This window comes from Camelina sativa, chromosome 6 (genome assembly GCF_000633955.1).
Source record: "Camelina sativa cultivar DH55 chromosome 6, Cs, whole genome shotgun sequence".
In the NCBI taxonomy this organism is placed as follows: Eukaryota; Viridiplantae; Streptophyta; class Magnoliopsida; order Brassicales; family Brassicaceae; genus Camelina; species Camelina sativa.
This window is the reverse complement of record NC_025690.1, coordinates 4573363-4600361: the sequence shown is the minus strand read 5'-3', so window position 1 is coordinate 4600361 and position 26999 is coordinate 4573363. Positions and strand designations below refer to the sequence as shown.

General features: G+C 34.9%; 2 protein-coding genes, 2 long non-coding RNA genes and 1 pseudogene across 4 annotated transcripts; all 5 read right to left on the bottom strand.

Moving 5' to 3' along the window:
- Nucleotides 3650-3961, bottom strand: LOC104698692. The gene has a single exon (XM_010414101.1). The coding sequence runs from the start codon at nucleotides 3959-3961 to the stop codon at nucleotides 3650-3652; it is 312 nt and encodes a 103-aa protein (XP_010412403.1).
- The window catches only part of LOC109125194, a 51104-nt pseudogene continuing 35582 nt past the window's right edge, over nucleotides 11478-26999 (bottom strand).
- LOC104698691 lies at nucleotides 13052-13520 on the bottom strand. The gene is made up of 4 exons (XR_002038596.1): nucleotides 13449-13520; nucleotides 13275-13337; nucleotides 13146-13187; nucleotides 13052-13071 (listed from the first exon to the last, which is right to left on the bottom strand). It is a non-coding gene; the product is annotated as an uncharacterized LOC104698691 (long non-coding RNA).
- On the bottom strand, nucleotides 13972-14339 carry LOC104790399. Its single transcript, XR_768684.2, has 3 exons — nucleotides 14268-14339; nucleotides 14107-14178; nucleotides 13972-14006 (listed from the first exon to the last, which is right to left on the bottom strand). It is a non-coding gene; the product is annotated as an uncharacterized LOC104790399 (long non-coding RNA).
- LOC104790400 (probable leucine-rich repeat receptor-like serine/threonine-protein kinase At3g14840) lies at nucleotides 17164-19869 on the bottom strand. Its single transcript, XM_010516149.2, has 4 exons — nucleotides 19728-19869; nucleotides 19209-19368; nucleotides 17545-17686; nucleotides 17164-17414 (listed from the first exon to the last, which is right to left on the bottom strand). Exons 1-3 carry the CDS (start codon nucleotides 19819-19821, stop codon nucleotides 17644-17646), a joined length of 297 nt encoding a protein of 98 aa, XP_010514451.1. The 5' UTR covers nucleotides 19822-19869; the 3' UTR covers nucleotides 17164-17414; nucleotides 17545-17643.

Below are 26999 nucleotides of genomic sequence, written 5' to 3'. Positions count from 1 at the left end.
GTGGTTCTAGCATCAAAGCATCATAAGTTCTGTACATCCACAATAAGAGATGACAGATTCAAAGTTGTAGATATACAAAACTACATACTGTGTGCTAATGGAAAACCCTCATATTGTATCATCCTAATGCAAACCCCTCAGAACAAAATTCACAATCCTCGCAGAATCTTAGGAGGAATAGAGATGAAAGATTCAAAGTTTGCAGCGTTAATACTTTTGGATAGAGTTAAATGGTTCTTCTTTTGGCTTAGGTGGACATCACTTTCTTTGGTTGGGAGAGAAAAAAATTTCCCTTTGTTAATTTCAAATTTAATTGATACACACAAATTGAAGTTTGCTTAAGTGGTTTTTTCTAATTATTAAACAAAAATAAATTGATTTAACAAAAAAAAAAGATATAAATATATCAATGTGTTAGGTGGATATCCTTTGAATAATAAGAAAATGTGTAAAAATCAATTTATTTTAGCCAAAAAAATGTTAAAGCGATATATTTCGGATATGTTAATTAGAAAATTGTGATGTTGTGGTTTTTTTTACACCATGTGTGGTTGTAGTTTGAATGTGACATTTCTAAAGGACTAATCAACAAGAATGTTTGTTGATATATTTGAATGCCTTAGCTTATTGCAGAAATTCAATCAGTTTTAATGAAAAACCGTATGTCGATAGAGAACCTGCTGCTTGCCACGGAGCTAGTAAAAGACTATCATAAGGACTCCATATCATGTCGTTGTGCTATAAAAATTAACATCTCTAAAGCTTTTGATTTGGTATAATGGTCTTTCCTCAAAAATGTTTTGACAAACATGCAGTTCCCGCTGAAGTTTGTTCACTTGATCATGCTTTGTGTTACCACGACTTCTTTTTCAGTCCAAGTGAATGATGAATTAGCAGACTATTTTCTCTAGAGGTTTGCGGCATGGATACTCTTTGTTGTCCTATCTCTTTGTCATTTGTATGGATGTATTGTTCCAGATGGTAGATAAAGCTGCTGACCTGAGAAAGTTTGGGTACCACCCGCGATGTGAGAACATGAGCTTAACTCATCTTAGTTTTGCTGATGATTTAATGATATTCTGTGATGGAAAGTTGCGGTCAGTTGAAGGTATTGTGGAGGTCTTTGATGAGTTTTCGAAGCACTCTGGTCTCAAATTAAGTATGGAGAAATCCACGTTTACTTAGCAGAAATATCAGAATCATCCTATCAGCCCACTGAGAATCATTTCCCGTTTGAGGTGGGTATTCTTCCGGTAAGGTATTTAGGTCTCCCTCTTGTAAAAAAACGTATCTCTTTTGCGTTTCTACTTCTTCTTCTTGAACAAATAAAGAAAAGAGTCAGATCATGGACAGCATGGCTTCTCTTCTATGTGGGCCGTATAAACTTGATCACCTCGATTATATGGAGTATTTGTAATTTTGGTTATCTGCATTCAGGCTCCCTCGTGAATGTAAACGGGAAATTGATAGAATATGCTCTGCATTTCTTTGTTCATGTGTAAAGTCGTCCAAAGCTAAGATTGCCTGGGAGGATTTTTATAAGCCGAAGATTTTATACGTAAGTTCATATGGCCAGACAGAGGTATATATCTAAAAAACTATATTCGCATTGTGTATGCAAATTTTTTTTTATAAACAAAATCGAATTTAATTTTATAAATTTAATTTCATAATATCTGGGTACTTAATTTAATTTCGAAATAAATTTGAAATGTTTGAAAGCAACTTTTTCTAAATTGGAAATACATGTTTGGTTTGTGATGATATTATTTGAGAAATGTTGAGAAAAATTAAATTAGAGAAATTCCTTTAAATACCACTAAAGTTTTTTTTTTTCAAAAAATACCACATTTTAGTTTTTTTCCAAAAATACCACAAAACTTTTTTTCCCCAAAATTACCACAAACACAAAAAAGATGTAGATTTTTTTTTTTAAGTTTGGGTTGACACATTTAGTTTTAGGGGATAGTTTTTAGGGGTAGGATTTAGTATTTAGAAGTTATGAATTAGTTTTTAGTATTAGAACTTCAGTTTAAATATGGAAAAAGTACATTTTAGTGGTATTTTTGAGAAAAACTAAATTGTGGCATTTTTGGAATAAAAACATATTTTAGTGGTATTTATGACAACTGCCCTTTAAATTAATAGCATTTAAACCCAATGAAACTTGAAAATACATTTACTCACACTTGAAAATTCAATAAAAATTTAATAATTTTAAACTTCAAAACTTGAAAATAAATTTAATCATATTTTAATCTGTTAGATTTTTTTTTTTAAAAAAAAACTTTTTCTATAATAGCAATAAACAAATAATTTGAAATCTGATATCATTTACACATATTTCTTTCTAGATATGTTAATATTTATTTGTAGACATCATGTATAATTATTTTCTTAATATATTAAATATTATGTTAAGATATTTAATTGCATAATTGCACAACTAAAATATCAAATTTTATTCAATATAGTATATACAACTAAAAAAAATTATAAAGTTAAATCATGACTTTTAAACTCGATCGCTCCAATTTGTCATATTGGATCACGGGTCAATACAAGTTTTGTTAAGTTTTTTTTTGGAATTTATGTATATATAATACAAGAACTCTGATATATTACCGAAACCAAAATAGTGGTATCGATTATGGATCAAAATGCTAATATATATAAAACTAAATAATAAAATATTTAAGATTATAAAATGTACAGAGTAAATCAAACAAAAATTTAATTCTTATTTTGTTTCTAGCAAATCAAAATTTAGATAAATATTTTCTCGCGCTGACAAATTCATTACTATATAAGATGTAAATATTTCCCGGTGTTGTACAGTTGGTACGTATTTTTGTTTTGAGAATAGTATAGGGTACATAACAATGTTTTATTCATAAACGTTAAGACATAACTAGTGCTTCCACAAACTGAAATAAGTAAACAAAACATTGATACGTATGTTTTGTTTTGAGAACAGTACAATTGTTTTTGTTACCAAAAAAAAAAAAAAACAGTACAATTGTTTTTGTGTTCCACACACACTCATGCAAACGAGAAGTTAGTGCCCTCGCAAGTTTAATGGATTCAAATTTGAATATGACATTGCCTACGGTAGAAAAACAAATATTTAGATATATCAAGGCCTGCTCTTGGGTGTAGAAAGATTATACGGGTCGAATATCTATATAAATATCTATATTTCGAAGGTATATATATGATTAATTTACGATACTGTAGTTTCAGGATTTATCCTTTGTATGGTTAACATATGAAATACGATTCTAAGCCAAAACATACTCTTTAGTTCATGGATTATTTCGACAAAAAAAAGGTTTATGGATAATTATTAATTAGAAAATGTTAAACGAAAAATAATAATTTAAATATAATCACTTGATTTATCTTTTATATAATTTACTACGGGTGTTTTTCGAAATTAAATTTAATAATTAAATCCCAACAAATGAGAGATGCTTACATATCTTATAAACTGATATCCTTTTAAAGCATAAGGAACAAGATAAATATGAGACCACAAACATGTCGAGTGAGAACAAGTGAAAGGAGTTTACCATATAATTTAGAAATTATTAAGAAAATAAAACTTGTTCATTTCTTTATTATATCATTAATAAGAGATACACAAGAATTATAAACTTGATGGTGGAATATCATCATCCTTATAAACACAAATAAATCTGAAGGTAGTAATAGGATAAGTTTTGCCAGGATAGATAAGCACGACGCAACTAGTAGGAAGTGAGAACACTGCTCTACAACAATCCCTTGTTAGCTGACTGTAATCTTTCTTGTATGCTAATTGCAACGCATGGAAACATCCCGGTATCTGGTCTATGTTGGTTCTCGAACAATAATTATGCTGAGCTTTCGATTGTTGGAATACTAAAGCCGAGATGAGGATTAACAAAAAAAACATCAATTCAGTTTGAATTAGTTTCATTTTTGAGAAGATTGACAAAGAAATAATTGTTTTGTGGGTTTGGAAATGTATATATGTAGTGAAGATCTTTTTTTTTTTTCGGAATGTATTAGATTTTGTATATATAGAAGATTGTTTTTTTTTTTCGTCGGCAGTATATAGTAGAAGATATAGGTGAAGAAAGAATGTTTGACTATAAGAATATTTTTGGAAGTTTATACCTCTGTTTAACCCATAAAGAAAGTTTGACTACAAGAATAAATTTCAATTTGTATATTATTTTCAACATTTGAAAGTATATTAATAAAATATTCTTGGTGGGGAAAAATATAGGTTTAGAATATTGGTTGAAATATATTGACATTCTAAAAATTGCGAAAACCAAATTTAAATATATCAATCTTATATGTATTGGTTGATAATTAAATTGTACTATTAATGCCTATAAAATGATCTTCTTTTTTTTTTTTTTTTAATATAATGTTAAATTAAACTTAAAGAAAAAAATAGTTTTTTACATCAAGTGCAAAAAGAGTTTGAAATTTTTTTAAAAGAGAAACTATTACATATTCAGCCTATATCCCTTGAAGCAAACCAAAACTGAAGACCACCCTCATATCGGCTGTCCCCCATTGGAGAGATAGCCAATAGTTGATTCCACACTTGTTTGTCAAGCATAGTGATTAGACTGGCCGCCGGTGTCGGAGCCTGACCATGCCTGCGACCATTGCGCTCTGGCCAGAGGATATGAACCGTTGTTTGTCAAGCATAATGATCTTACGTATTTTAGAGAGAAATGAGATGATGAAACTAGTACATTAATTTCCGTCAGAATTTCAAAGAACATCACACATACATAGTTTTATATAGAGCAAGTAAGCACTCTCTGAATTTTACTATGAAACTACTCCCACTAGGCTTTGCTTAGTACTAGATTGTAGCCTAGTTTTACAAGCAACTTAAACCACTAACATAACAACTCCATTAGCTTAAGTAGACTGATGATTCCATCTACAGTTTAGTTTCTCTGATTTCCTTACTTGGTTTGAATACAAAATAGACATTACTCAACACAATCAAGCTGAACAGGATAAATAACGTCGAAGATAGCCCGATCAGTCCTACTCGTTATCTCTTCTTCACCTATAGTCGCGAAATGTCTCTTCATCGCTTTCACGCTCTCTTTGTCCTTTTCGCTTTCTTTGTTAAACGAAGCTTCTAGAAGCTTCTCAACATTCACCGTCGAATGCCCTTCGAGCATAGTCACCACCGTAGACATCGACGGTCTATCCCCCGGAGCTGGACTGGTGCAGAGGATCCCGATCTGAATCATCATCATTGCTTCTTGCATGTTGTAATCTGTTCCTAGCTTAGGATCTACAACTTCCAGCAGTTTGTTTTGCTTCCGTAGAACATGTACGTGTGGAAGACAATGAGATTCAGATCTACTATATGAGTTAGGTTTAGCGTTTAAGTATTTGGGGTTTTAGTGGTAAAATAATGATATATACCCAGTCAAGAAGGTAGAAGATATCGTCCTTGTATTGAGGGCTTCTGTTGCTCTTTCCATGAACGATTTCCAGAGCCACAACACCGAAACTATAGACGTCGGCTTTAGTTCCTTGTCTAGCAAGACATTAGTGGCTTTGATATCTCTATGTACAATCTTGAGTCTTGATTCCTCGTGGAGATAAGCTAGTCCTCTCGCTATTCCCATGCATATCATCTGCCTTTGGCCAGTTTAGTTGTATCTGAGTCTCTTCAGGACCTTTAAATTTGATGAATTTACAAAAACATTGCTGTTTGAGCATATGACAACCCGTTCCGTGGACCCTACTAGCCTCACTGCTAGCCTCCCAACGGACCATCCGCGGACTCCATTAGTCCACCGCTAGCCGCCCCAACGGACCCCAAGCTGGCCGTATAGGGCATCGATCCTAACCCCTCAATTGGTGATAGCTTGTCCTGTAGGAAGGTTGTTAAAGAGTGGGGACCAGGGTTCGAGGAACACCTGGCGCACCAATAAACTACTGGTGACAACCCGTCCCGTTGACCCCACTAGCCCACCGCTAGCTTGCCTCCATAGGCCCGAAGCTGGCCCTGCAGGGCATCGATCCTAACCCCTCACCGTGAAATGGAACTATTCAACCAAATCCACCAGTAGGTTATTGGTGCGCCAGGTGTTCCTCGAACCTTGGTCCCCACCCTTTAACAAACTTCCCACTGGACAAGCTTTGAAACGACCCGACCTGTTTTTTTTTTAAATACTATATATATAATTAAGCATCCCATACTACTTAAATAAATCAATCCAAACAACAAAACATCATTTAAACCAGCCATAACCATCTTACACAGCGGAAACGTACAAACAATACCAAACCAACATATCCTTAATACAATAACATTCCTAACCATTCTATCCAACAACCTATCATAACTCTAACCAAGGTTCCAACACATAACCATAAATAACCAACAACACACAAATGAGACCCTAGATCATCCTCCTCCTCATCGCCTTGATTCCACGTTCACAATTGCCTTTACCTGCACCGCAAACACAAATTGAGATGCATGAGTATTTAACAAACACTCAGTGAGGCCATCCTCCCATCTACTGGGCTATACACACAAGCAACTGAGATTCTATTATTAAAGCCAACAACCAAAATACAAACGACACAACAAACCAGGAAAACAAGACTCGGTTAAGTCTGGTGTCGACCGACACTAAGTCGGTGTCGACCGACACTAAGTCGGTGTCGACCGACACTAACGCGGTGTCGACCGACGCTAACGCGTCACTGGTGTAGACCAACACTCAACCAACATGGTTCCGACCGACACCAACTGGTGTCCATCGACACCACCTTCGCAGAAACGATCTGCACGAAGCCGAATGACGAACCTCCGTTCCAAACTGCTTCCAAACCCTCCCAAACTCTTCCAAACTTCTCAGGAACCTATGAGAACATGAAAACAACCAACCCACACAAGCAAAACACCACAAACACAAAGAAACAGCCAAAACAACAGAGATCTCAGGCTTAGATCAGCCATGGTCAAGCACTCACCTCTTTTGCAGGAAGATTCTCACTCAACAACGACGAATCCAACACTTAGAAGCCTTCTCCTTTGTTCCTAACACAAGATCTTCACTCCACAGCAATAGATATCTCAAGAACAACAAAGGATCTCACAAATCTCTCTCAAAAACATTTTCTCCTTCTTCTCTCTGCTTCTCTGTCCAAAAAGGGCTAATAGGACGAAATAAGTCGAGTTCCCCTTTTAAACTCGAGTTTAGGGCTTCTCTTAAACCAACCGCGCAAACCGGACGATTAAAATCGAACCAATCAAACCGTCAGCAAACGGTGTCGATCGACACCCTAACCAAAATTCCAGAAATTGGTTCGCGGGCGTTACAATTCTCCCCCACCAATAAGGATTCGTCTTCGAATCCCGCAACATCATCCTTCCACCAAGAACCCCCGTGCAACCGTCACCATGGCCTGCACAATATCCAACCGGACTGAACACTGTCAGCCCAAAGTTTTATGTGCAACTGTCGCAACAGTCTGCACATCCACGTGACTCAACGGTCCACACAGCCCTGACTCCACTAGTCATCACAACGCAAAAAAGACGAGATCAATCCCGCCCTCCAAGGTCTACATCCAGCCACTATGCTCATACCCACATCCTAGACATTGTTTGCTCTCTCACTCATACGTTCTCAGGTCGCAACCTTCGAACTACACCTCCTGCACTCTCAGACCGTCGTCCTAGAGCCATACCGTCTCACTCTCGGATCATCACCCTCGAGATCTCGGTACCAGGGGAACTACTCATCCCCTCCGGGGAACTAATCATCCCCTAGGAGAACTAATCATCTCCTCTGCCGCTCTCAGGGTCGCAACCCGTCAAGCCTGCGGTGCACTAGGGAAACTAATCATCCCCTCAAGAGAACTAATCATCTCCTCCGGAGAACTAATCATCTCCCCCAGGAGAACTAAATCATCTCCTCATGAGCAAAGAATTCCTAATGTCTATAAGCATCTCCTGACCGGAACCACCTTCTGTGGTTTGTGTAAAACATCACAATGTCCTACCAACCCCCATATTCCCTCACTGGAATATCAACACCATCATGACCACTAATCAGGCCAACTCTAACACATCTTAACCATTCGGGTGTTTACACACGCCCTTTTCAAAAACAGACAAGTTCTAACTATTCATAGAACGTTTTATTTGTTTGCAACTGCAATCTCCATAAATAACCTTTTCCGCTTGGCAATTATCCAGAGCAAATCATCAATACGAGCGTAATAAAACAAACAAGTATCATACGTTCGTATATTCTGATTCACCGCATCAAATGTTTTGCAAGCCGCAACTCCGGTGTTTCACATCCCCTTTCCAAAAATAGACAAGTCCTAATTATTCATAGAACTTCACATTTTTAGAAACTTTCTATTCATGGAAACTTTCCATTTATAGAAATCGAATAATCCTTCAACCCATTATACCTCAAGATTCCATAGGAACTAATCATCTTATGAAATCCTCTTCAACAACACCAGTAAGCACATCGGCCACACAATTGGCTAAACAGCCCGCCAAAAAGGCCACACAAGCCCCTCCAAGGCTCGCAACCGCTAAAAATGGCAACTTCTATCTCCCCTAAAACTTTCCATTTTTAGAATTTCCTCTTTTGGAAACTTTCCACTTATAGAAACTTCTATATCAGGAATTTCTCTCCATTTACAAATCACATAATCATTCATCCATTACGCATCAAAATTTCATAAGAACTAATCATCTTATTAAATTCTCAAATGCAACAAACGTCTACAATTCCAAAACGCAAAAGCTTAACAAAACCAATGAAAACAGAAAGAAACTAAACTCCGGGATTGGCGCCCGTCCCCTCCCTCGGCTGCACCCCTCTCACTGTCAACCGCTGCAACCTTTGACAATGTGGCATGATATGTCCCACCTCCTTGCAATAAAAGCACACTCGAATGTTCTCTTGTGTCCCGCTTCTCTTGGGGCAGCTTGCCAACCTGTGATCCATGCTCCCGCACCCGTAGCATCTCTGACCACCTTGGTTTGTCACCGACGTCTCCTCCCGCTTCCTCTTATGCCTTTGTTCTGACTTGTTACCCTTGCTCGGAACGCTCGGCTACATTGTCTCCTCTGTCTGAACTGTAGGGCTCACCACCACAGTCTTCCCCCTCAAGTCATCCTCTATCTCAGCTGCAGTCTCCACTAGCTCCGCCCTTGTAGCATAACTCCTCCCTCTGCAGTGGACCCTCAAGTCCTCACGAATCACCCTCATGAACCTCCTAATCTGAGCCACCTCAGACTCCATCGCCCGACCACCATATATTAGAAGCCGACTAAACTCCTAGTCCAGCTCCCGCACCGACCGAGTCCCCTGAGATAACTGTAGAAACTGTACCTCCAATCGGTCCAATGCCTCTCTAGGAAAATACTTGCGGTTGAACTCCTCGACGAAGTCAGCCCAAGACATCTCCCTCTGCACTCTCCTAGGAGCCACTAATCTCCACCACAACTAAGCATCGCCAATCAAGTGGTGGACCCCTATGTCCACCCAAAAATTCTTAGGATATCTGAGAGACTGAAAGTTACGTTCCACTCTGGTCCTCCATGCATCTGCAACAATAGGATCAGTACCACCCGAAAACCGCTCAGTACCGATGTTGTTCATCTCCCTCAGCATACTGACATAATGAGAATGAACCCGCACTTCCGCAGCCACTGGCTGCCGCTCCTCTGCCACCACTGGTGGCACTACCTGAGCCCAAGCCGGTGCCACTGGTGGCAACCGCTCTAACAACTGTGCCAGCAAACCCGCAAGGTCGACACCCGGGACTCCACCCACTGGGACTCCCACACCTGGGGCCCTAACATCACCGGCTACTGGGGCATCAACACCGCCCCCTCCGGCCACACTCATGGAATCCCCCCGGACACCCTGTGACTCGCCAACACCCTCTGCTGTCACACTCTGGTCCGCAATCTCACTAACAACTGGAACTCTATCCCTACCATGACCACGTCCGCGCCCTTGACCGCGACCAGCAACAACACCCTCTCTAACCATCTCTCTCTGCACTGACAGAACAGAAGGCTAAGCACATAATTTAAAACCACACACATAGCACACACACATCTTACCGTGGAATTTCATTGAAGGCTCGAAGAGGATGATGCTAGAACTCCATACAACAAGCAAATTGACTAACTACTCATAATCAATTTCATCACCCAACATCAAGTATCAAAAAACATAGAGATCAATTCAACCAATTAAATCCCTAAACCGCTCCACAACATCCACATGACCATCATAGAACCGTATACGCTCTGATACCAAATTGAAACGACCCGACCTGTTTTTAAAAAAAATACTATATATATAATTAAGCATCCCATACTACTTAATTAAATAAACCCAAACCACAAAACATCATTTAAACCAGCCTTAACCATCTTACACAGCAGAAACGTACAAAAAATACCAAACCAATATATCCTTAATACAATAATATTCCTAACCATTCTATCCAACAACCTATCATAACTCTAACCAAGGTTCCAACACATAACCATAAATAACCAACAACACACAAATGAGACCTTAGATCATCCTCCTCCTCATCGCTTTGATTCCACGTTCACACTTTCCTTTACCTGCACCGCAAACACAAATTGAGATGCATGAGTATTTAATAAACACTCAGTGAGGCCATCCTCCCATCTACTGGGCTATACACACAAGCAACTGAGATTCTATTATTAAAGCCAACAACCAAAACACAAACAACACAACAAACCAGGAAAACAAGACTCGGTTAAGTCTGGTGTCGACCGACGCTAACGCGTCACTAGTGTCGACCGACACTAGGTCGGTGTCGACAACCACTCAACCAACATGATGTCGATCGACACCACCTTCGCAGAATCGATCTGCACGAAGCCGAATGACGAACCTCCGTTCCAAACCGCTTCCAAACCCTCCCAAACTCTTCCAAACTTCTCAGGAACCTATGGGAACATGAAAACAACCAACCCACACAAGAAAAACACCACAAACACAAAGAAACAGCCAAAACAAAAGAGATCTCAGGCTTAGATCAGCCATGGTCAAACACTCACCTCTTTTGCAGGAAGATTCTCACTCAACAACGACGAATCCAACACTTAGAAGCCTTCTCCTTCGTTCCTAACATAAGATCTTCACTCCACAGCAATAGATATCTCAAGAACAACAAAGGATCTCTCAAATCTCTCTAAAAAACGTTTTCTCCTTCTTCTCTCTGCTTCTCTGTCCAAAAAGGGCTAAAAGGACGAAATAAGTCGAGTTCCCCTTTTAAACTCGAGTTTAGGGCTTCTCTTAAACCAACCACGCAAATCGGACGATTAAAATCGAACCAATCGAACCGTCAGCAAACGGTGTCGACCGACACCAAATGTGGTGTCGATCGACACCCTAACCAAAATTCCAGAAATTGGTTTGCGGGCGTTAGAGAGCAAAACAATAATTTGGATTGGACTAAAAAGGCAAGAAATTAGACGTTTTTAGCTATAATAATCAGCTAGGTGTATAAAAGGGTTGACTAACCAAAAAGAGCTCGCGCGAGGCTGTTGTTTTCTAAGTACTCGTAAATTAGCAGAAGCTGATTACCTTCTACACAACATCCATAAAGTTTAATCAAATGAGGATGCTGCAAAGCGGAAATCATAGCAATCTCGTTCAAGAACTCTCGATTCCCTTGGTTTGATTTCGATGATAGCTGCTTCACTGCGATAACGGTTTCATCAGCTAACATCCCCTGTATTCATACAATGGACAAGCATTAAAATTCATATATATCAGTGTATCATTCATCTCCCCTTCTCTCAAATTAGCAATGTCATATCACAGTATGATGCTAACCTTGTGTACAGGACCGAAACCGCCTTCTCCAATCTTGTTTGCATGATCAAAGTTATCCGTGGCAACTTTGATTTGCCTCAACGAGAACGAACTAATCTGGTAATCAAAGTTCTTAAAATCTGAGGTGAAGAAACACAATTAAGTTAAGGTAGAAACGAAGAGACAAGAACTCAAAATGAATTGGAATATTAAAAAACAGTTTTAATTAAGTGTTTTTTTTAAGTACCTTTTTCCATGTTACTCTTGGATCTTAAGCAACCTCTCAACCATAATATACCGCCGACTAAAAGCACCAGAAACACTGTTGAAGCGATTACAATACCAACCACTGTACCAACAGAGCATCCTCCATTGCCACCAGTTGGATCTACAGATACTGCTGATATTAGAGAACCATATACACCTCCCATAGGAATAGCTTGAGTTCCTTCCAGCCCACTGCAATCTTATCTCCAGTTTGCCATTTGTAACCACTACCGGAAATTTCTTAACCACAGCTCTTCCAACACCTTTTGCCTCATCAACAATATTGAAATCTTTCACCTCAAGACTCAAGTTTACCCTGGAAATTATAGTATATAGCACACACCAACCACTTGATTCAGGCTACACAATTATTTTCTGACAGTCAAGAAACACGTTTAGTCAAAAAATTACCTGAACGTATATGTCAAAGAATCGTTTTCCCAAACTGCTTTCACTAAACATAATTTCAGCGAAGTGAAGATTAACCGTATATGATCCCTCTCGAAGACAAAACGCGTGATATGTGAGGGAGATGGCCGAGAGCCGCGCTTGTGTATAAAGCCAAGAATCTAAGTAAGAATTTGTTATCTCAAGCTCTGATGATTTTTCCCATACGGTGTTTCCACTATTCACACAATCATCGTTCAAGAAGTTTTCTGTGTTGCTAGAAACCCACCCGTTTCTACTATCATAGAAACCGAGTTGATCCCATGTGTCACCGTCATACGTAGTCCCATTGATTGTTATTTCATTACCACCACAGTTTATTTATATGAAGGCCGTCGAAAGCTATATAAGAACAAATTATTTGTAGATACCCAGATAAGCATTCGATATGGTTTTAATTTGTAATGTATATATATATAGCTTCAAAGGCTTACTTTTAGGACAGGTGGTCAGACACGAAACAGTTGAGCTGTAACATATAGTGTGACTGTTAGATAGATACAAAGCTTTAAAAAAGATATAAGGAAAAAAAGAAAGACTTACGAGTTATTTGCCGCTAAAGGGCTTGTGCTTGAAAACATATTCCTGGAAAAAGAAAAAAAACCTAGAAATCATAAGCATTATAGCTAATTTGAAAGCATGAGAAGTTAAAATGTTTATTGTTCTTCCTACACGGATATATGTTGACATTTCTCGGTTGTAATATCTTTGGAGAAGTTATTGTAACTAAGATCACTGCCATAAAAGATACAATAACCAAATAAAACATTACTTCTCAGGTTGTAATGTCACACTACGTACAAAGAAACTGTGTTGTATATATAAATTTAGGTGGAAATAACTCACATCGTGTCTCCTTTGTCTGTGATCCAACTTGGTACTATTCCATTTAACTTGTTACTTGTAAAGTATCTGCAAGGTCGCAAAAAAAAAAATTCATTACTCCACTGAAAGCTTTTAGTGAAACAGAGGAAATAAGAGGAGAGAGCATGGATACATGTAATCGATATCTGAAAGAGCAGTATATGCGTCCGGGATTGGTCCACTAAGTTTGTTAAAGCTAATATCTCTGAAAAATGAGTCTCACAAAGTCAGCTTAAATTCATTTTCTTCAATAATTCGATTTTATGCTTGCCGAAAAAGGAAGGGAAAAACAAAAAAAAAAAAGATTACTTACAAATGCTTTAAGGTTCTGCTTCCAATATACGCAGGTAAGCCCCCTGTAAGGTTGCAGTTCCTAAGAATCCTGCAACGTACACAAAATGGTAGTTAGCTAAATAAAGGTGAAAAGAAACCAATACCAAATTCGTTTAGTCTTAGGCTCGAGCTCACAATCTCTTTAAGGATGTCATATTTTGTAGAGGGGGATATGGAGATTCAGGTCCGCTCAAGTCACTGATTCTCCTACAAAATTTCAAATGTGGAAAAGAGTTAGAAATATATATTATTGAACAGATTGAGAGGCAAAATAATGAATCCCAACACATAAAGTTTGTGTATTTACAAGTCTGTTAAGGTTCCCAGAAGACCAATGGCACTAGGAATCGGTCCATTTAAACCACTTGCTTGAATGACACTGATTGATGAAGCAAAGCAAACATAATTTCAATCTTTTATAAGTAACAAGAAGTGGAAGAATCTCATCATGCTGTAAAGGTTGCTTACAGTCTCTCAAGTCCTGTCCATTTCTGGATGAAATCTGGTATAGTACCAATGAACTGGTTGTCACTAATACGTCTGTAATCAAGATTATGCGAGGTTTTACTCTCTTAATTACCATTTGACATTTGCCCTTCTAATACTTCTAATAACATGTAATATATCTATTACTGTATATGTCTTAATTATTAGTAATTTATATTCACATTAATTTATATAATTATTAATTTATATAATTTATATTAGTAATTATTAGTAATTTATATATCTATTAATTTATCCATTTCTTGGACCAAATATATATATATATATATATTAAATCTCAACAATTAACGATCACATATTATATAGATGAACTCAAGCTAAATAAACCAAATCCAATTAGGAAAGTCTTGGGGTTAATATATATACATATATATATATATATATATATATATTAGATGATGCAAATATATATATATATATATATAAGTTATTTTGAGTTTTTAAAATTTTAAAATATTTTGATTGCTCATCTTAAATTCAAAAAGGTGTTGTGTATTACTTTAAAAACATGTCAAAATTGGATCAAATTTTTTATTAGATCAAAACGGGTTAAGATTTTATTAGATCAATTAAAAGGTAATTTTTTGGATAAAAATTAAGTGCATATTTATAAAAATAAGAGAAATACTATTTATCAATCTTACAGTCTTTGAATGTTCGGTAGATTCCCGAGCTCTGGAGGTAATTTCCCTGAGATTTGGTTGTATTCCAAGGAACTAATAAAACCAAATGTTCCGGAAATTTTAGAAAAAAAAAATGGAATCAGAGATTGCCAGATTTTGAGTAAACTGAAACATTACTGAGGAACGAGATCAAAGTGTAGAAGTATCTAGAATTAGTTAGAATATATTTCTAATAACTATCCCATTAGTATGTATTTGTGTATATTCGGAAACTAGGATAATTAGGTTTATCATTGTCATCTCCTCTCTATATAAACATATTAAAAAGTAGCCCACTGCATGGATTATGTATTCATTATTAATTTGAAATAAAGAATAAAATTTATATTCAATTATATATGAAATGTACATGTAGTAACATATATTGAAAATTAATTTTTATAATATTACAGTTTAGCTACAATATTTAATATATATTTGTTATATGATGCTTCCTAAAAGGGTCATTTTGAGATAGAGAAAAAAAGTTAACGTACACAGTATTGTTGAAAATATTTAAAAAATATGTTACTATAATAATAGGACCATTGTTTAAGCTACCGCAAAATCAATTTAATTTGGTACTTTCATTAAGTAATTAAGATAAATTATATTTATATACACTTTTGTTTTTTTTTTGGAAAAAAATTGATAAATAGTCTAAAAAGAAAATTGTAAGACCTTACTATATAATTACTTTGATAGATAATTTAATGTTGTTCTATATATTAATTTTACTTTCATAATCTAAAAGTAATACTTAACAACAAATAATTTTAAAAGAAATACCTTCTCTCGTAATCCATTTTCAATAATATCCTTATATATATACAAAATAACTAAACTCTAAACCCTAAACACCAAATACTAAACATACTAAACATTATCTCTCTATCACTCTTGAATTAACTTGCCTCAACTTTTTATGTTTTGTGAATGATTTCATAAATAAAAATTTTAACTTTTATAAATTTTATACTATGGAGTATTGATGTACCATTTTTTCATTGCTTGTTTTTTTTACGACTCACTTTACCTCTGTATAATTAAATTTTATTTTTCTCGGTCCAAACGTTTGAAGTGCCTTTGATATACCTCCATCTTCATGGATAGTGATTCTCCACAATCCAGCCTGGCCAATATTGTTATAAGAAACAAAATCCTTTTCATCCAACAAAATGAAAATGTTGTCACAAATCATATTCCGGCCTAATTTCCATTTATCATTGATTTTTTTTTGTTTTTTGTCAACATATAATCGACAAGGCCCGATTCATAGCCAGTCCCTACTAAGCGGTATAACGTGACATAGTGGAATCGAACTTCGGTGGGATCGGTCGCAGAGGTGGTGTTGTAACCACTTGACTAAAAAAACTTCCCATCATTGAAAATTTTAAAAATTATGTGGGACTGTATTAAATGGTTATATTAGACAATACTCCCTCGATCCCTTAAGGTTTTGTTCCCTGAGAACTCTGTTTTCATCATGATAAAAGGTAAAAGAAACATTTCAAGTTGGTCTCCAAATTATAGAGGCATACTATTATTATGAACTTTCTTACGAATAATTTGGTAGATAACAAAATTCTACTTTAACCCACGTTTTAAAGTAATTATGAATTAGCTAGAAATCGATAAAAAAAAAAAAAGATTTTGGCTAGAAATGCCATTTTCCTCAAAAAACTTGGCAAAAATGCCACTTTTTTATTCCTTGCGAGAAATGCCAATTTTCAAGTGAGGGGGAGATGTAAGAAGACTAAATTAACCCTGGTTTTTTAACTCAGAAATGTGCATGTGGAGAATTTAAATCAGCTGACATAGAATGTGACATTTTTACAGCTGTCCAAACAAGTATTAATTGTTCTCTTTACAAAATTGGATCTGTAGAAAAAAAATTATTGTATAACATTTTATTGTAGGTAATGAAGAAAATGTGAACGTGTTGCTCTATTTTTTAGAAGATGATTTAGTAGACAAATCTTTTATGTCCACATTGTTTGCTTCTTGTCCATATTGTATTGTGGACAAGTCTTTTTTTTTTTTTTTTTGAAAATTTGGTCCACTATTATGGCAGACAACATGTTGGTTGTATACAAGATGATTTATAACAATGATAAACATGTGAAGATGTTTGTCCACTAATTGTGCTAAGTCTATACTTTTGTCCACTCTTTATTATGCTTATGATGCTTGTCCACAATTTGGTTTATAAAAACAGGTCCATCGAACAAAATAACACATGTCCATCGAACATAAGAGACACTAAAGAGATGAATACAAAAAAAAAAACCATGCTATAATTTAAGACAAACAGGCTGTTACAAAGTTAGTATACTGATTAGAAGATGGACAACATTTTAGATCTAGTCCATCAGTTAGTACCTAGTTAGGTCTTTCATGTTTTCATTCGGAAGTCGCATCCTTGAATCCTCTTCAACACTTGTGGCTAATGATGGTTGGGAGATATGCAAAATGGACAATAAAATGAGAGTTAGTCAATTTTTGACAAAGGGATGATGGATAAGTTATGTGAATGATACATTAATGTCCTCTAGATCTTGTCCATCAATTAATACCTAATTTGGTCTCCAAAGATAACAGATGAATCTCATCTCCAATCTCGACGGAAACATCTTTGACGACAACATGAGCATCTCTTACAACATTTAAAGGGTTTAGTCCACCCAGATCTGTTCCTTCGAATCTGATCTACCAGATCTAGTCCATCGAAAAACAAATATCATGTCAAATGTCAGATCTAATCCATTAAAATTGTATGGAAAAGGAAACAAACAAAAAAATCTCAAAATTGAGAAATATCATTCTCAGCCTTGATGGGAGCATCTCCAGAATGAACAAAAAGATTTGTTCATCAACCCCGAAGGTTGGTTCTATTTTTTCTCCATTAGATGAAGCGACTAAAATTAATTGGAAATGGAAGAAGGGATATAGAGGTTTCTAGGGAGGAAAGAAGAGAGAGATGGAAGAAGATGAATAATCGAATGTGAGAGAAATGAGAATTTCAGAGAGAGATAACAAAAAATAATATTAATTATTTATTTTTTTGTTCAGTATTTTTGGGGACAAATTAGTCAATTCAAGAAAAAGTTGTGGCACCCGGGAAAAAGTTTGAGTAAAACTGGCATTCTTAATTAAGTATGCCAGTATTCATGGCATAAATGATAATTTTCTCTAAAAAAATTTGATAGGGAAAAAAATAGCTATTTGGTGTTTTAGTATATTTTTCAAACATAATTGTAAAACTAGTACATATACTATTTACAATTGGAAGAAACAATATTGACCACTATTCAGCTATTTCTACACCCTTAATTACATCTCATACCATTACTCATCTTTTCTCTTTTTTTTTTTCAAATAATTGTTAATATAAATTTCTTTTTAAAAAACTTCTTAGATACAAAAAAATCTATATTTTTTCTTCACAATTTGATATGAATTTTGTTTAATATTTTTAAATATATTATATATCTGTATACTATTTTAAGTGTACATATGTTTTTACACCTTATTAAGTGTACATATGTTTGTACACATTATTAAATGTACATCTTAAACAAATTACATATGTACACTTGATAATGTGTACAAACATCTGTATACTTAATAATGTCTACAAACATCTGTACAATTAAATAAGATGTACGGATACAAAATTTGTAAAAAATATTGAACATTATGAAATAAAATCATCAAACAAAATGGATGTCAAAATGTAGAAGAAAATTATAAATATTTTTTTTGTCTGAAAAAACTTTAAGAAAAAAAATTATGTTACCAAATATTTGAATATAACAAGATATGAGGGTGTGTAATTGCAAAAGCAAAAGAAAAAAAAAAAAAAATTCTTTCATGCAAAAAAACGAGTACCCTTTTGTAATTAACCATTTTCCTCTCATATTTCTATTTCACAAATTGTGTATCTCACAAATGGGTCCATTGACTATTTCTCAAATTTTGAATAGTGTATGTACTATTTTTCCAATTAAGTTTGAAAAACGTATCAAAACAAAAACAAACCCAAAAAAAAAAATACCGTGAGAAAATGTTAAGAAATTTCCTACCAAATTTCTACAACACGAATAGTCAAAGGAAACACATAGAAAATTGGTAAGGATTAAGTTGGAAAAAATATCACTAAATTTTATGACCATGTTGATATGGAACTATAAGATGATGTAAAGGGAAAAAAAAAAAAGAGAAGAATAAACGAACGCACATGCTGGTGATGTGGCAAACGACGGAGGAGCAGTTACAAGTAACACTTTCTGTGAATCGTATACCATTCATCCCCCTTACAGATGCACTAACGCCGCATGGATCCACTTCGAAATCCAAACGCACTTGCAACTTCTCCGCTACACCTCTTAACGCATCCACTGCGAAATTAAAATCACAAGAGAACTAAATTTTATACAAGGCACGCACCAACAGAAACTTTATATCTCACACACATGTTGGATAAGCTTCTAGAAAGTTCTAGAATAGATATCCTAAAAGGAATTAGGAATCTAGTTAGGAAAAGGAAAAGTTGTAATCCTAAACTAAAAAGGAAGTTAGCATGTTTTAGAAAAAGAACTCTTGAACAATATAAATAGAGATCATAAAAAGGATGTATGATCATAAGAAGGATAGAAAAGCTTGTGTTTAGTTTTGAGAAGAGTTTCTAAACATTAATATAGGAAAGATTCTTTGTTCTAGCTTTAAGGTTTTGTGTCTTTGATTCTTTAACACATACCTTCTTCTTTGGGTGTTGTTGTAGCGGATACGAAGTTGGAGAGGACAAGAAAAACGAAGAAGTAAGGTAAGAGAAGTTGTCGATTGAACGACATTATAACATTCGGGACTTTGATTATTAGATGAGACAAATGGGCATTGATTTAGACAAAACTGTTTCGGCATTAAGTCATGTACAAAAAATTTGTGATTCATTATATACAGCAAGAGTGGTCTTTGCCGACCGAGTCAATCAACTAGTCGTATAGGTTAGGTATGTTTAAAAAGAAACATCAAAGGGATTTTTGTGCTATTAAAAACAAAAAATCATATGAAAATACCATTTTTTGAATAGTTTGTTGAATTTGCCTGTAAAAAATAATAATATATATTTTCAATTCTTTTTTGCTACAGCATGCACTTTAAACCAAATACTAAACTGTAAGGACAAATGAAACCGACTAAACAAACCAAAACGAATAAAACATATGTTAGATCGAATTTTTGTAACCTAAAAAATGGCAAAATCCACAAACTAAAATCAACAAATATTATTCCAAATAATGGTTTTCTCATCATTGATTCAACATTAAATTAGTGAGGGTGACGATATTTATATTATTGGATGAGCCCATTAATTTAGACAATGTATAAACTATACATAATGAAATGTTTCTTCTTTAACACAAAACCCTAATCTTATTATATAAAGTTTGATGACAAAATTACTAATTAACGAGATCGTAACACGTTTCAATTGTATCATTCAGATGTTGGCACATGTCAATTTTTTTTTTTTTATAAACGTAGTAGGACAACTTAATTATATCTACAGAATTTTACATGTTTATATTTTAAACAAATTATTTTCTAAATCAAAAAGGAAAACTAACAAAATCAATATATTTCCACTGTTTGCTAATTAATTATATTATACGTGTGTTCTTGATAAAATTTGACATATGTAATCAACAACTTAATTTATTAAGCATGTATATTAATCAATAAATAATGAATAACAAAGTTAAAAAGAATAACATAAGTTATTAACATAATTTTAGTCAGATATTAATTGTATTTATCGTGTAATATAAACTTAAAAAGAAAAAAATTTCAATACATGATGTGTATTACTATAGTTTTACATGTTTTATCTTAAAGATTTTAATGCATGTAGTAAAATGAAAAACCTAAAAATAATAGAAAATTTGAGTTTGTGGGAAATATATTTTGGTTAGTTAATGAGAACTGACAAAAGTATTACTTATAAAATTATGACATATAGAAGAATAATATCTAGGATATTTTTGGATTTCCAAAAATTTTGTGGATGTTAACTGATTTTTTTACTGATTATTTTTATTGTTAAATTTAAAATACTATCCAAAATACATATTATCTCATACAATGTTCATATTATTTTTTATTAAAATTTTAACTCTAATCCATGAAGAAGTGAATTATGGGTTTACGATGAAATAGACAGTAATGTGATTACTAAACTGAATGTCTAACGATGAAATTTATTTATGTTTATTTTTTTTTTCAAATATTAATATGTATCATCTTTAAAAAATTCATTTAAAATAGGGTGATTTTCAAAAATATCACTTTTCCTATGTCACTTTTAACAAATACCTATCATCTTGTCTATTTTCAAAAATACGTCTTTTCTATGTATAATACAACTAAATTCTAGGCCATAAATTCCAAATACTAAATTTTAATCCTCCAAAACTATATCCTAAATTTAAAAGAGAGAATCCAAACCTAAAAAAATTCCAAAAATGAATTTAACATGTTGTAATTGTGTAAAAGAGTGTAAAAATAAAAATGTTCAAAAAAAGTATTTTTGAAAAGGGGTATATCAAAAAGGGTATTTACTGATATTTTTTACTGATTATTTTTATTGTTAAATTTAAAATACTAACCAAAATACATATTATCTCATACAATGCTCATATTATTTTTTATTAAAATTTTAACTCTAATCCATGAAGAAGTCAATTATGGGTTTACGATAAAATAGAAAGTAATGTGATTACTAAACTGAATGTCTAACGATGAAATTTATTTAAGTTTATTTTTTTTTTGCAAATATTAATATGTATCATCTTTAAAAAAATCATTTAAAAATAGGGTGATTTTCAAAACTATCACTTTTCCTATGTGACTTTTAATAAATACCCTATCATGTTGTCTATTTTCAAAAATACGTCTTTTCTATGTATAAAACAACTAAATTCTAGATCCTAAATTCCAAATACTAAATTTTATGCCCCCAAAAATATATCCTAAATGTAAAAGAGAGAATCCAAACCTAAAAAAATTCTAAAAATTAATTTAACACATTGTAATTGTGTAAAAGAGTGTAAAAATAAAAATGTTCAAAAAAAAAGTATTTTTTAAAAGGGGTATACCAAAAAGGGTATTTCTAACAAATTCTCTTAGGAATATTAGTAATATTTTTTTACATTTGATTTTATAATTTCAACACATGTATTTTTGTAATGCATATGTTAAAACATAAGATAATTCGAAATAAATTATAATTTATAGGAATGAATCTTAAGTTATTTGATGAGAATGTCTCTATGTTTTTATATATGTTTTTATTTTATAAATTTCACTCATTTAAAATTGATTATGACATGAGCTAAAATTAGTACTTTTGAGATAACAACATAACAAATACATCTTAAATAATATTGATTCAGTTTTTGTTGTGAATTGTATTTTGTTAATTTTTATTTGTATTTATGATTCTTACTAAGATACAGGTTTGATATAATGAATTAATTGTGTCTGAAATAAAATATTTAATTATATGCATTAAGATGAAATGTATAAAAAAACTTAAAATATGGTTTATTATGATGGTATAGATATTTAAATGGTACTTCCAGTCATATAAAAGTTTTAAGATAAAAACACAAAGATTAATAAACAATAAATATTATGTCATTTAAAAAATTTCAACCAATAAAAAAATATACTGCATAGTTCAAATAGTTATATTAATAGAAATTGTACGTAGAAAGTGGAGAAAATATTATAAAATAGAGCAAAAGTAAGCCTTAAAATTCTTATATAATGGAACTGAGAGAGTATTAAAATGAAATATGAGAGGTTTATATTCAATATTAAAATGTTACAAGATAAATTCTAAAAACATGTATATTACTATTTAATTATTCTAATTAATTTTAATTTTTATCTGCGTTATTACGCGGACCTTATCTAGTCTCATTATAAAACCCCAGAGTATTTACTATAATAAGATGACAGAATAAAAAATTTACCTAAACGACAGAAAATGCTAACACATTAAAGAAAAAAAAACTTACAAGGTAGTACGTAGTACGTAGGTTAATAATTCATCTTCATACATACTAACAATATACATGCAATACGCTCTTCACTCTAAACTTTACTTCAACGTAGACAATCATTGCCAGAAATATGTTATGATAATAACGAAATATTTAAAGCAAATTAAAGAAAATAGAAGAAAGAATATTCAAAAGTTCTTCTTTAGGATTTGGACAAGAAGATTACAGGAGTTCAGTTCTCGGATAATGGCCCTATAATCCATCACCTGTAAGCAACCCTGGAGGAAGCTGAGTTCCTAAAGAAGATTTTATCGGCTTATGGGAAAGTCTCCGGTCAGGTTATCAATGTCACCAAATCCTCAATAACCTTTGGGAAAAAGGTTCCTCTGCTGATCAAAGGCGGTATCCAAAGTAGCCTGGGAATTTCTAATCAAGGTGGTGCAGGCTCCTATCTAGGTCTCCCTGAGTGTTTTAGTGGGTCCAAAATTGAGATGCTCAACTACTTAAAAGATAGAGTGAAAAACAAACTCTCAGGCTGGTATTCGAGAACTTTATCGCAAGGAGGAAAGGAGGTTATGATTAAGACAGTTGCAATGGCGATGCCAGTTTTTGCCATGTCTTGTTTTAAGCTTCCAAAAAAGACTTGTGCAAACCTATCAAGTGCTTTAGCTGATTTCTGGTGGAGTTCTAATGAACATGTCAGGAAGATTCATTGGCAAAGCTGGGATAGATTATGTCTTCCCAAAAACTTGGGAGGTATGGGCTTTAGAGATATTGGTACCTTTAACCAAGCTCTCTTAGCAAAGCAGGCATGGAGAATTATCCAGGAGCCCGACGGTCTGTTTTCTCGTCTCATGAAAAGCCGTTATTTCCCTAGAGAGGACCTTCAGTTTGCCCCTCTGGGTAATAGACCCTCCTTTGGTTGGAGAAGCTTACTCCATGGAAGAGAATTGTTATTCAAAGGGTTAATCACAAGAGTTGGAAATGGAGCTAGCTTAAGTGTTTGGTGTGATCCCTGGTTGGTTGACGGGACCTCGAGAGCTCCTTTGATTAAAAACGACCTAATCAATATCAATCTCAAAGTCAGTGACTTGATAGACTTTGATAAAAGGGATTGGATTATTGACAAGCTGGATGAGCTGTTCTTTCCAGATGATGTCCAAAAGATAAGAGCAAATAAACCGGTGGTTTCAATGAACGACTTCTGGGCGTGGAAACACAACAAAAGTGGTGATTACTCAGTGAAATCAGGTTACTGGTTGGCTTCTCAAATTGCAAAAGCTCCTCTCATAAGGGAAGTTTCAGCTTGACCATCTATCAATGGCCTCAAAGATCAAGTTGGGAAACTCCAGACTGAGCCAAAGATTAAAGTGTTCCTATGGAAATTATTGAGTGAAGCTCTTTCAGTAGGCGATCTGCTCTCTCGCAGGGGGTTAAAGTTTGATGTGGTTTGTTCTACGTGTGGCTTGGCCGGAGAATCGATCTCTCATGTACTTTTCTCTTTCTCTTTGGCTCGTCAGATATGGGCTCTTTCAGACTACCCTACACCAAACTTTAATCCGGGTGAAGGCTCTGTTTTTTCCCACATTCACCACCTCTTAATCAATAGGGATAGCATTCTATGGCCCATAGAGATCAGAAGAAGTTTTCCTTGGATCTTATGGAGGATCTGGAAGAACAGGAATTCATTGTTCTTTGAAGGAAAGAGTTTCTCTCCGTTAGAGACGGTGAAAAAGATCAAAGTTGATGTTGATGTTTGGTTTGATGCGCAAAGGGTGGAAGATTCAGGAGATACCCTTCCCCTCTCTTCAAGTATGCCTACTGTATCCCCCTCCCCATCGACGACCTTGATTCTCTGGGATCCTCCATCTGACGATTGGTTGAAATGTAGTATTGGAGTCTCCTGGTCAAGAAGAACTGAGATAGTTGGAGCTTCTTAGATTCTACAGAATGCTTCTGGAATGGTAATCCTTCACAGTAGAAGACCTTTCTCCAAGATCAAATCCAAACAGGAGGCTTCTCTCATTAGTGCGATTTGGGCAATCGAAAGTATGATAAGCCACAAAATCAGTAAGGTCCTTTTTGCATTGGAGGATTCGGTATTGGTAAGTGCAGTTAACAGGCCAAAGGCGTGGCTATCTTTTAGGTTCCATTCCTCTCAATTGGTATTGTGTTTAAACCTAGTAGGGGAATGGTTTTTTTGTTGGGGCTTTGAGGGCAGAGAATCAAGGAGCTTTTTTCATTGCCAGAAGTGTAACTGAAGATAATAGACTTCACTCTTATGTAACAGCGGGTCTTCCTTCCTGGTTAGCATATTTGTATTTTCATTGAGAGAATCCATTCTCTAATTAATCCGCTAACCCTTAGACAGGAATTTTTTTGTTTTTTGTAAAGATCATGGTCTATGACATGTATCTACTGCGACTAGAAAATCCTTTCTAGTTTTCGAGTCCCTGGTCAGGTGAAGGCTTTCCATAAGCCAGTTCCCTGTTTGTAACACCTAATCTTCTAATCAATATATACTCAGTGAAAAAAAAAAGAATATTCAAAAGTTTCCATGGGACACGATTTTGGACGGAAGACATTTTCAAACCTCTCTCCCTGATTTTTTAACTAGACTGTGTGACTGGTGAGAGAGGGACATGGAATTACAATTAATGACTTTTTGGTACTTTGGTAAACATCTTAAAGGGAGATACACACTTCCAGAGATCTAAGTCGGCAAGTTACACACTTCCGGAAACATAGATAGAAAGACTAACAACCTAGAAACACAAGTCACTAAGAAAAAAACGAAAACCTAAGTACTAAAACTGCCCTACTGAACCAGAAAGAAACTCACTAAGCCTTCCCATAGAACCTGTAAGAGCCGGAGAGTACCGATAAGACCGGAAGTGCTATAAACCATGATAGCACACCGTCGACAAACCATCATCAGCACCGGCATGAACGAAAGCAAGCTCGAACGACATCAGAGAAACAGAAGCCACAACCATCCAGTCACACAAAACCAGTCGAGAGAAAGCGAGCCAAACTAAGGACAAAGAAGAATTCCTTGAGATTCGACCTGAGACAAGCCAAAGAAGCCTAACAGCTCTTACACGCAGACGCTCGTCGACCCAGCTATAACCATCTATAGAATCAAAACTGGTGACCTCCTCGCAAGAGAACAGCTGAAAGACGATTCCACTACTAAGCCTAGAGCTCAAAGAGCTAGTAGATGGCTAGCAACAAAATACCATGCAGATGACAAGCAGAAGGAAATAAACCTAGCATATAGCGCAAACACTGACTAGCCAGGAGACCTAATAGAGCAGAAGAACTAAGGATTGGGTACAAACCAACAGAGAAGGTGAATTTGAGAGAAGACACAAACCACTAACTTCTCTTTGCAACCTGAAACCATCGGTTGAAGCCACACAGATACCAAAACCACAAACAAAATCCAAGGAAGAGAGACGATTTAAATACAATACCCTACCAGAAGAAGTGAAACGAGTCCGCCACTGCAAAGCCACCAACTTCGAGTGTCACCGCCCAAACTAAACCACAACCTAGACAAACCCGCTAAGAGAAACGGGACACATCTCTGACCACAACAGCAACTCACAACCAATGACTTCCCTCCTTCAATCTGCTTCCTCTTCACACAGGATCTAAAACTAAGCCGTCGACACAGAAGCTCAACCTTGCGGATCTGCTGGAACGTAGCTGATACCAACCAGATAACTGGAAAAAGACACGCACGGGAGCAGAGATAAAAACAAAGACTAAGCAGCAAAGCAGAGAGAACTCAAACCCATCGAGAGACATCGGTCACCGGCGAAAGAGAGAACAAGAAGAGCCTCCAAAATCCGATCCGATTCGACAAGAAGAGCCTCCAAAAATAACCACCATAAACTAGAAAAGAGAGAACAAGGACGAAATCTAAACAAAGAGGGGGGGGGGGGGCGCGTAGAGCC

Bases quoted from the DNA above. Each gene is read 5' to 3' on its own strand.
- LOC104698692 (XM_010414101.1), bottom strand. From the start codon at position 3,961: ATGAAACTAATTCAAACTGAATTGATGTTTTTTTTGTTAATCCTCATC.
- LOC104790400 (XM_010516149.2), bottom strand. From the start codon at position 19,821: ATGTCGTTCAATCGACAACTTCTCTTACCTTACTTCTTCGTTTTTCTT. The intron at 19,369-19,727 runs GTATGTGTTAAA...TTAATTTCGCAG, and splicing joins AACAACACCCAAAGAAGAAG to TGGATGCGTTAAGAGGTGTA. The intron at 17,687-19,208 runs GTGCGTTCGTTT...TCGATGGACTAG, and splicing joins GTTTGCCACATCACCAGCAT to ATCTGGTAGATCAGATTCGA.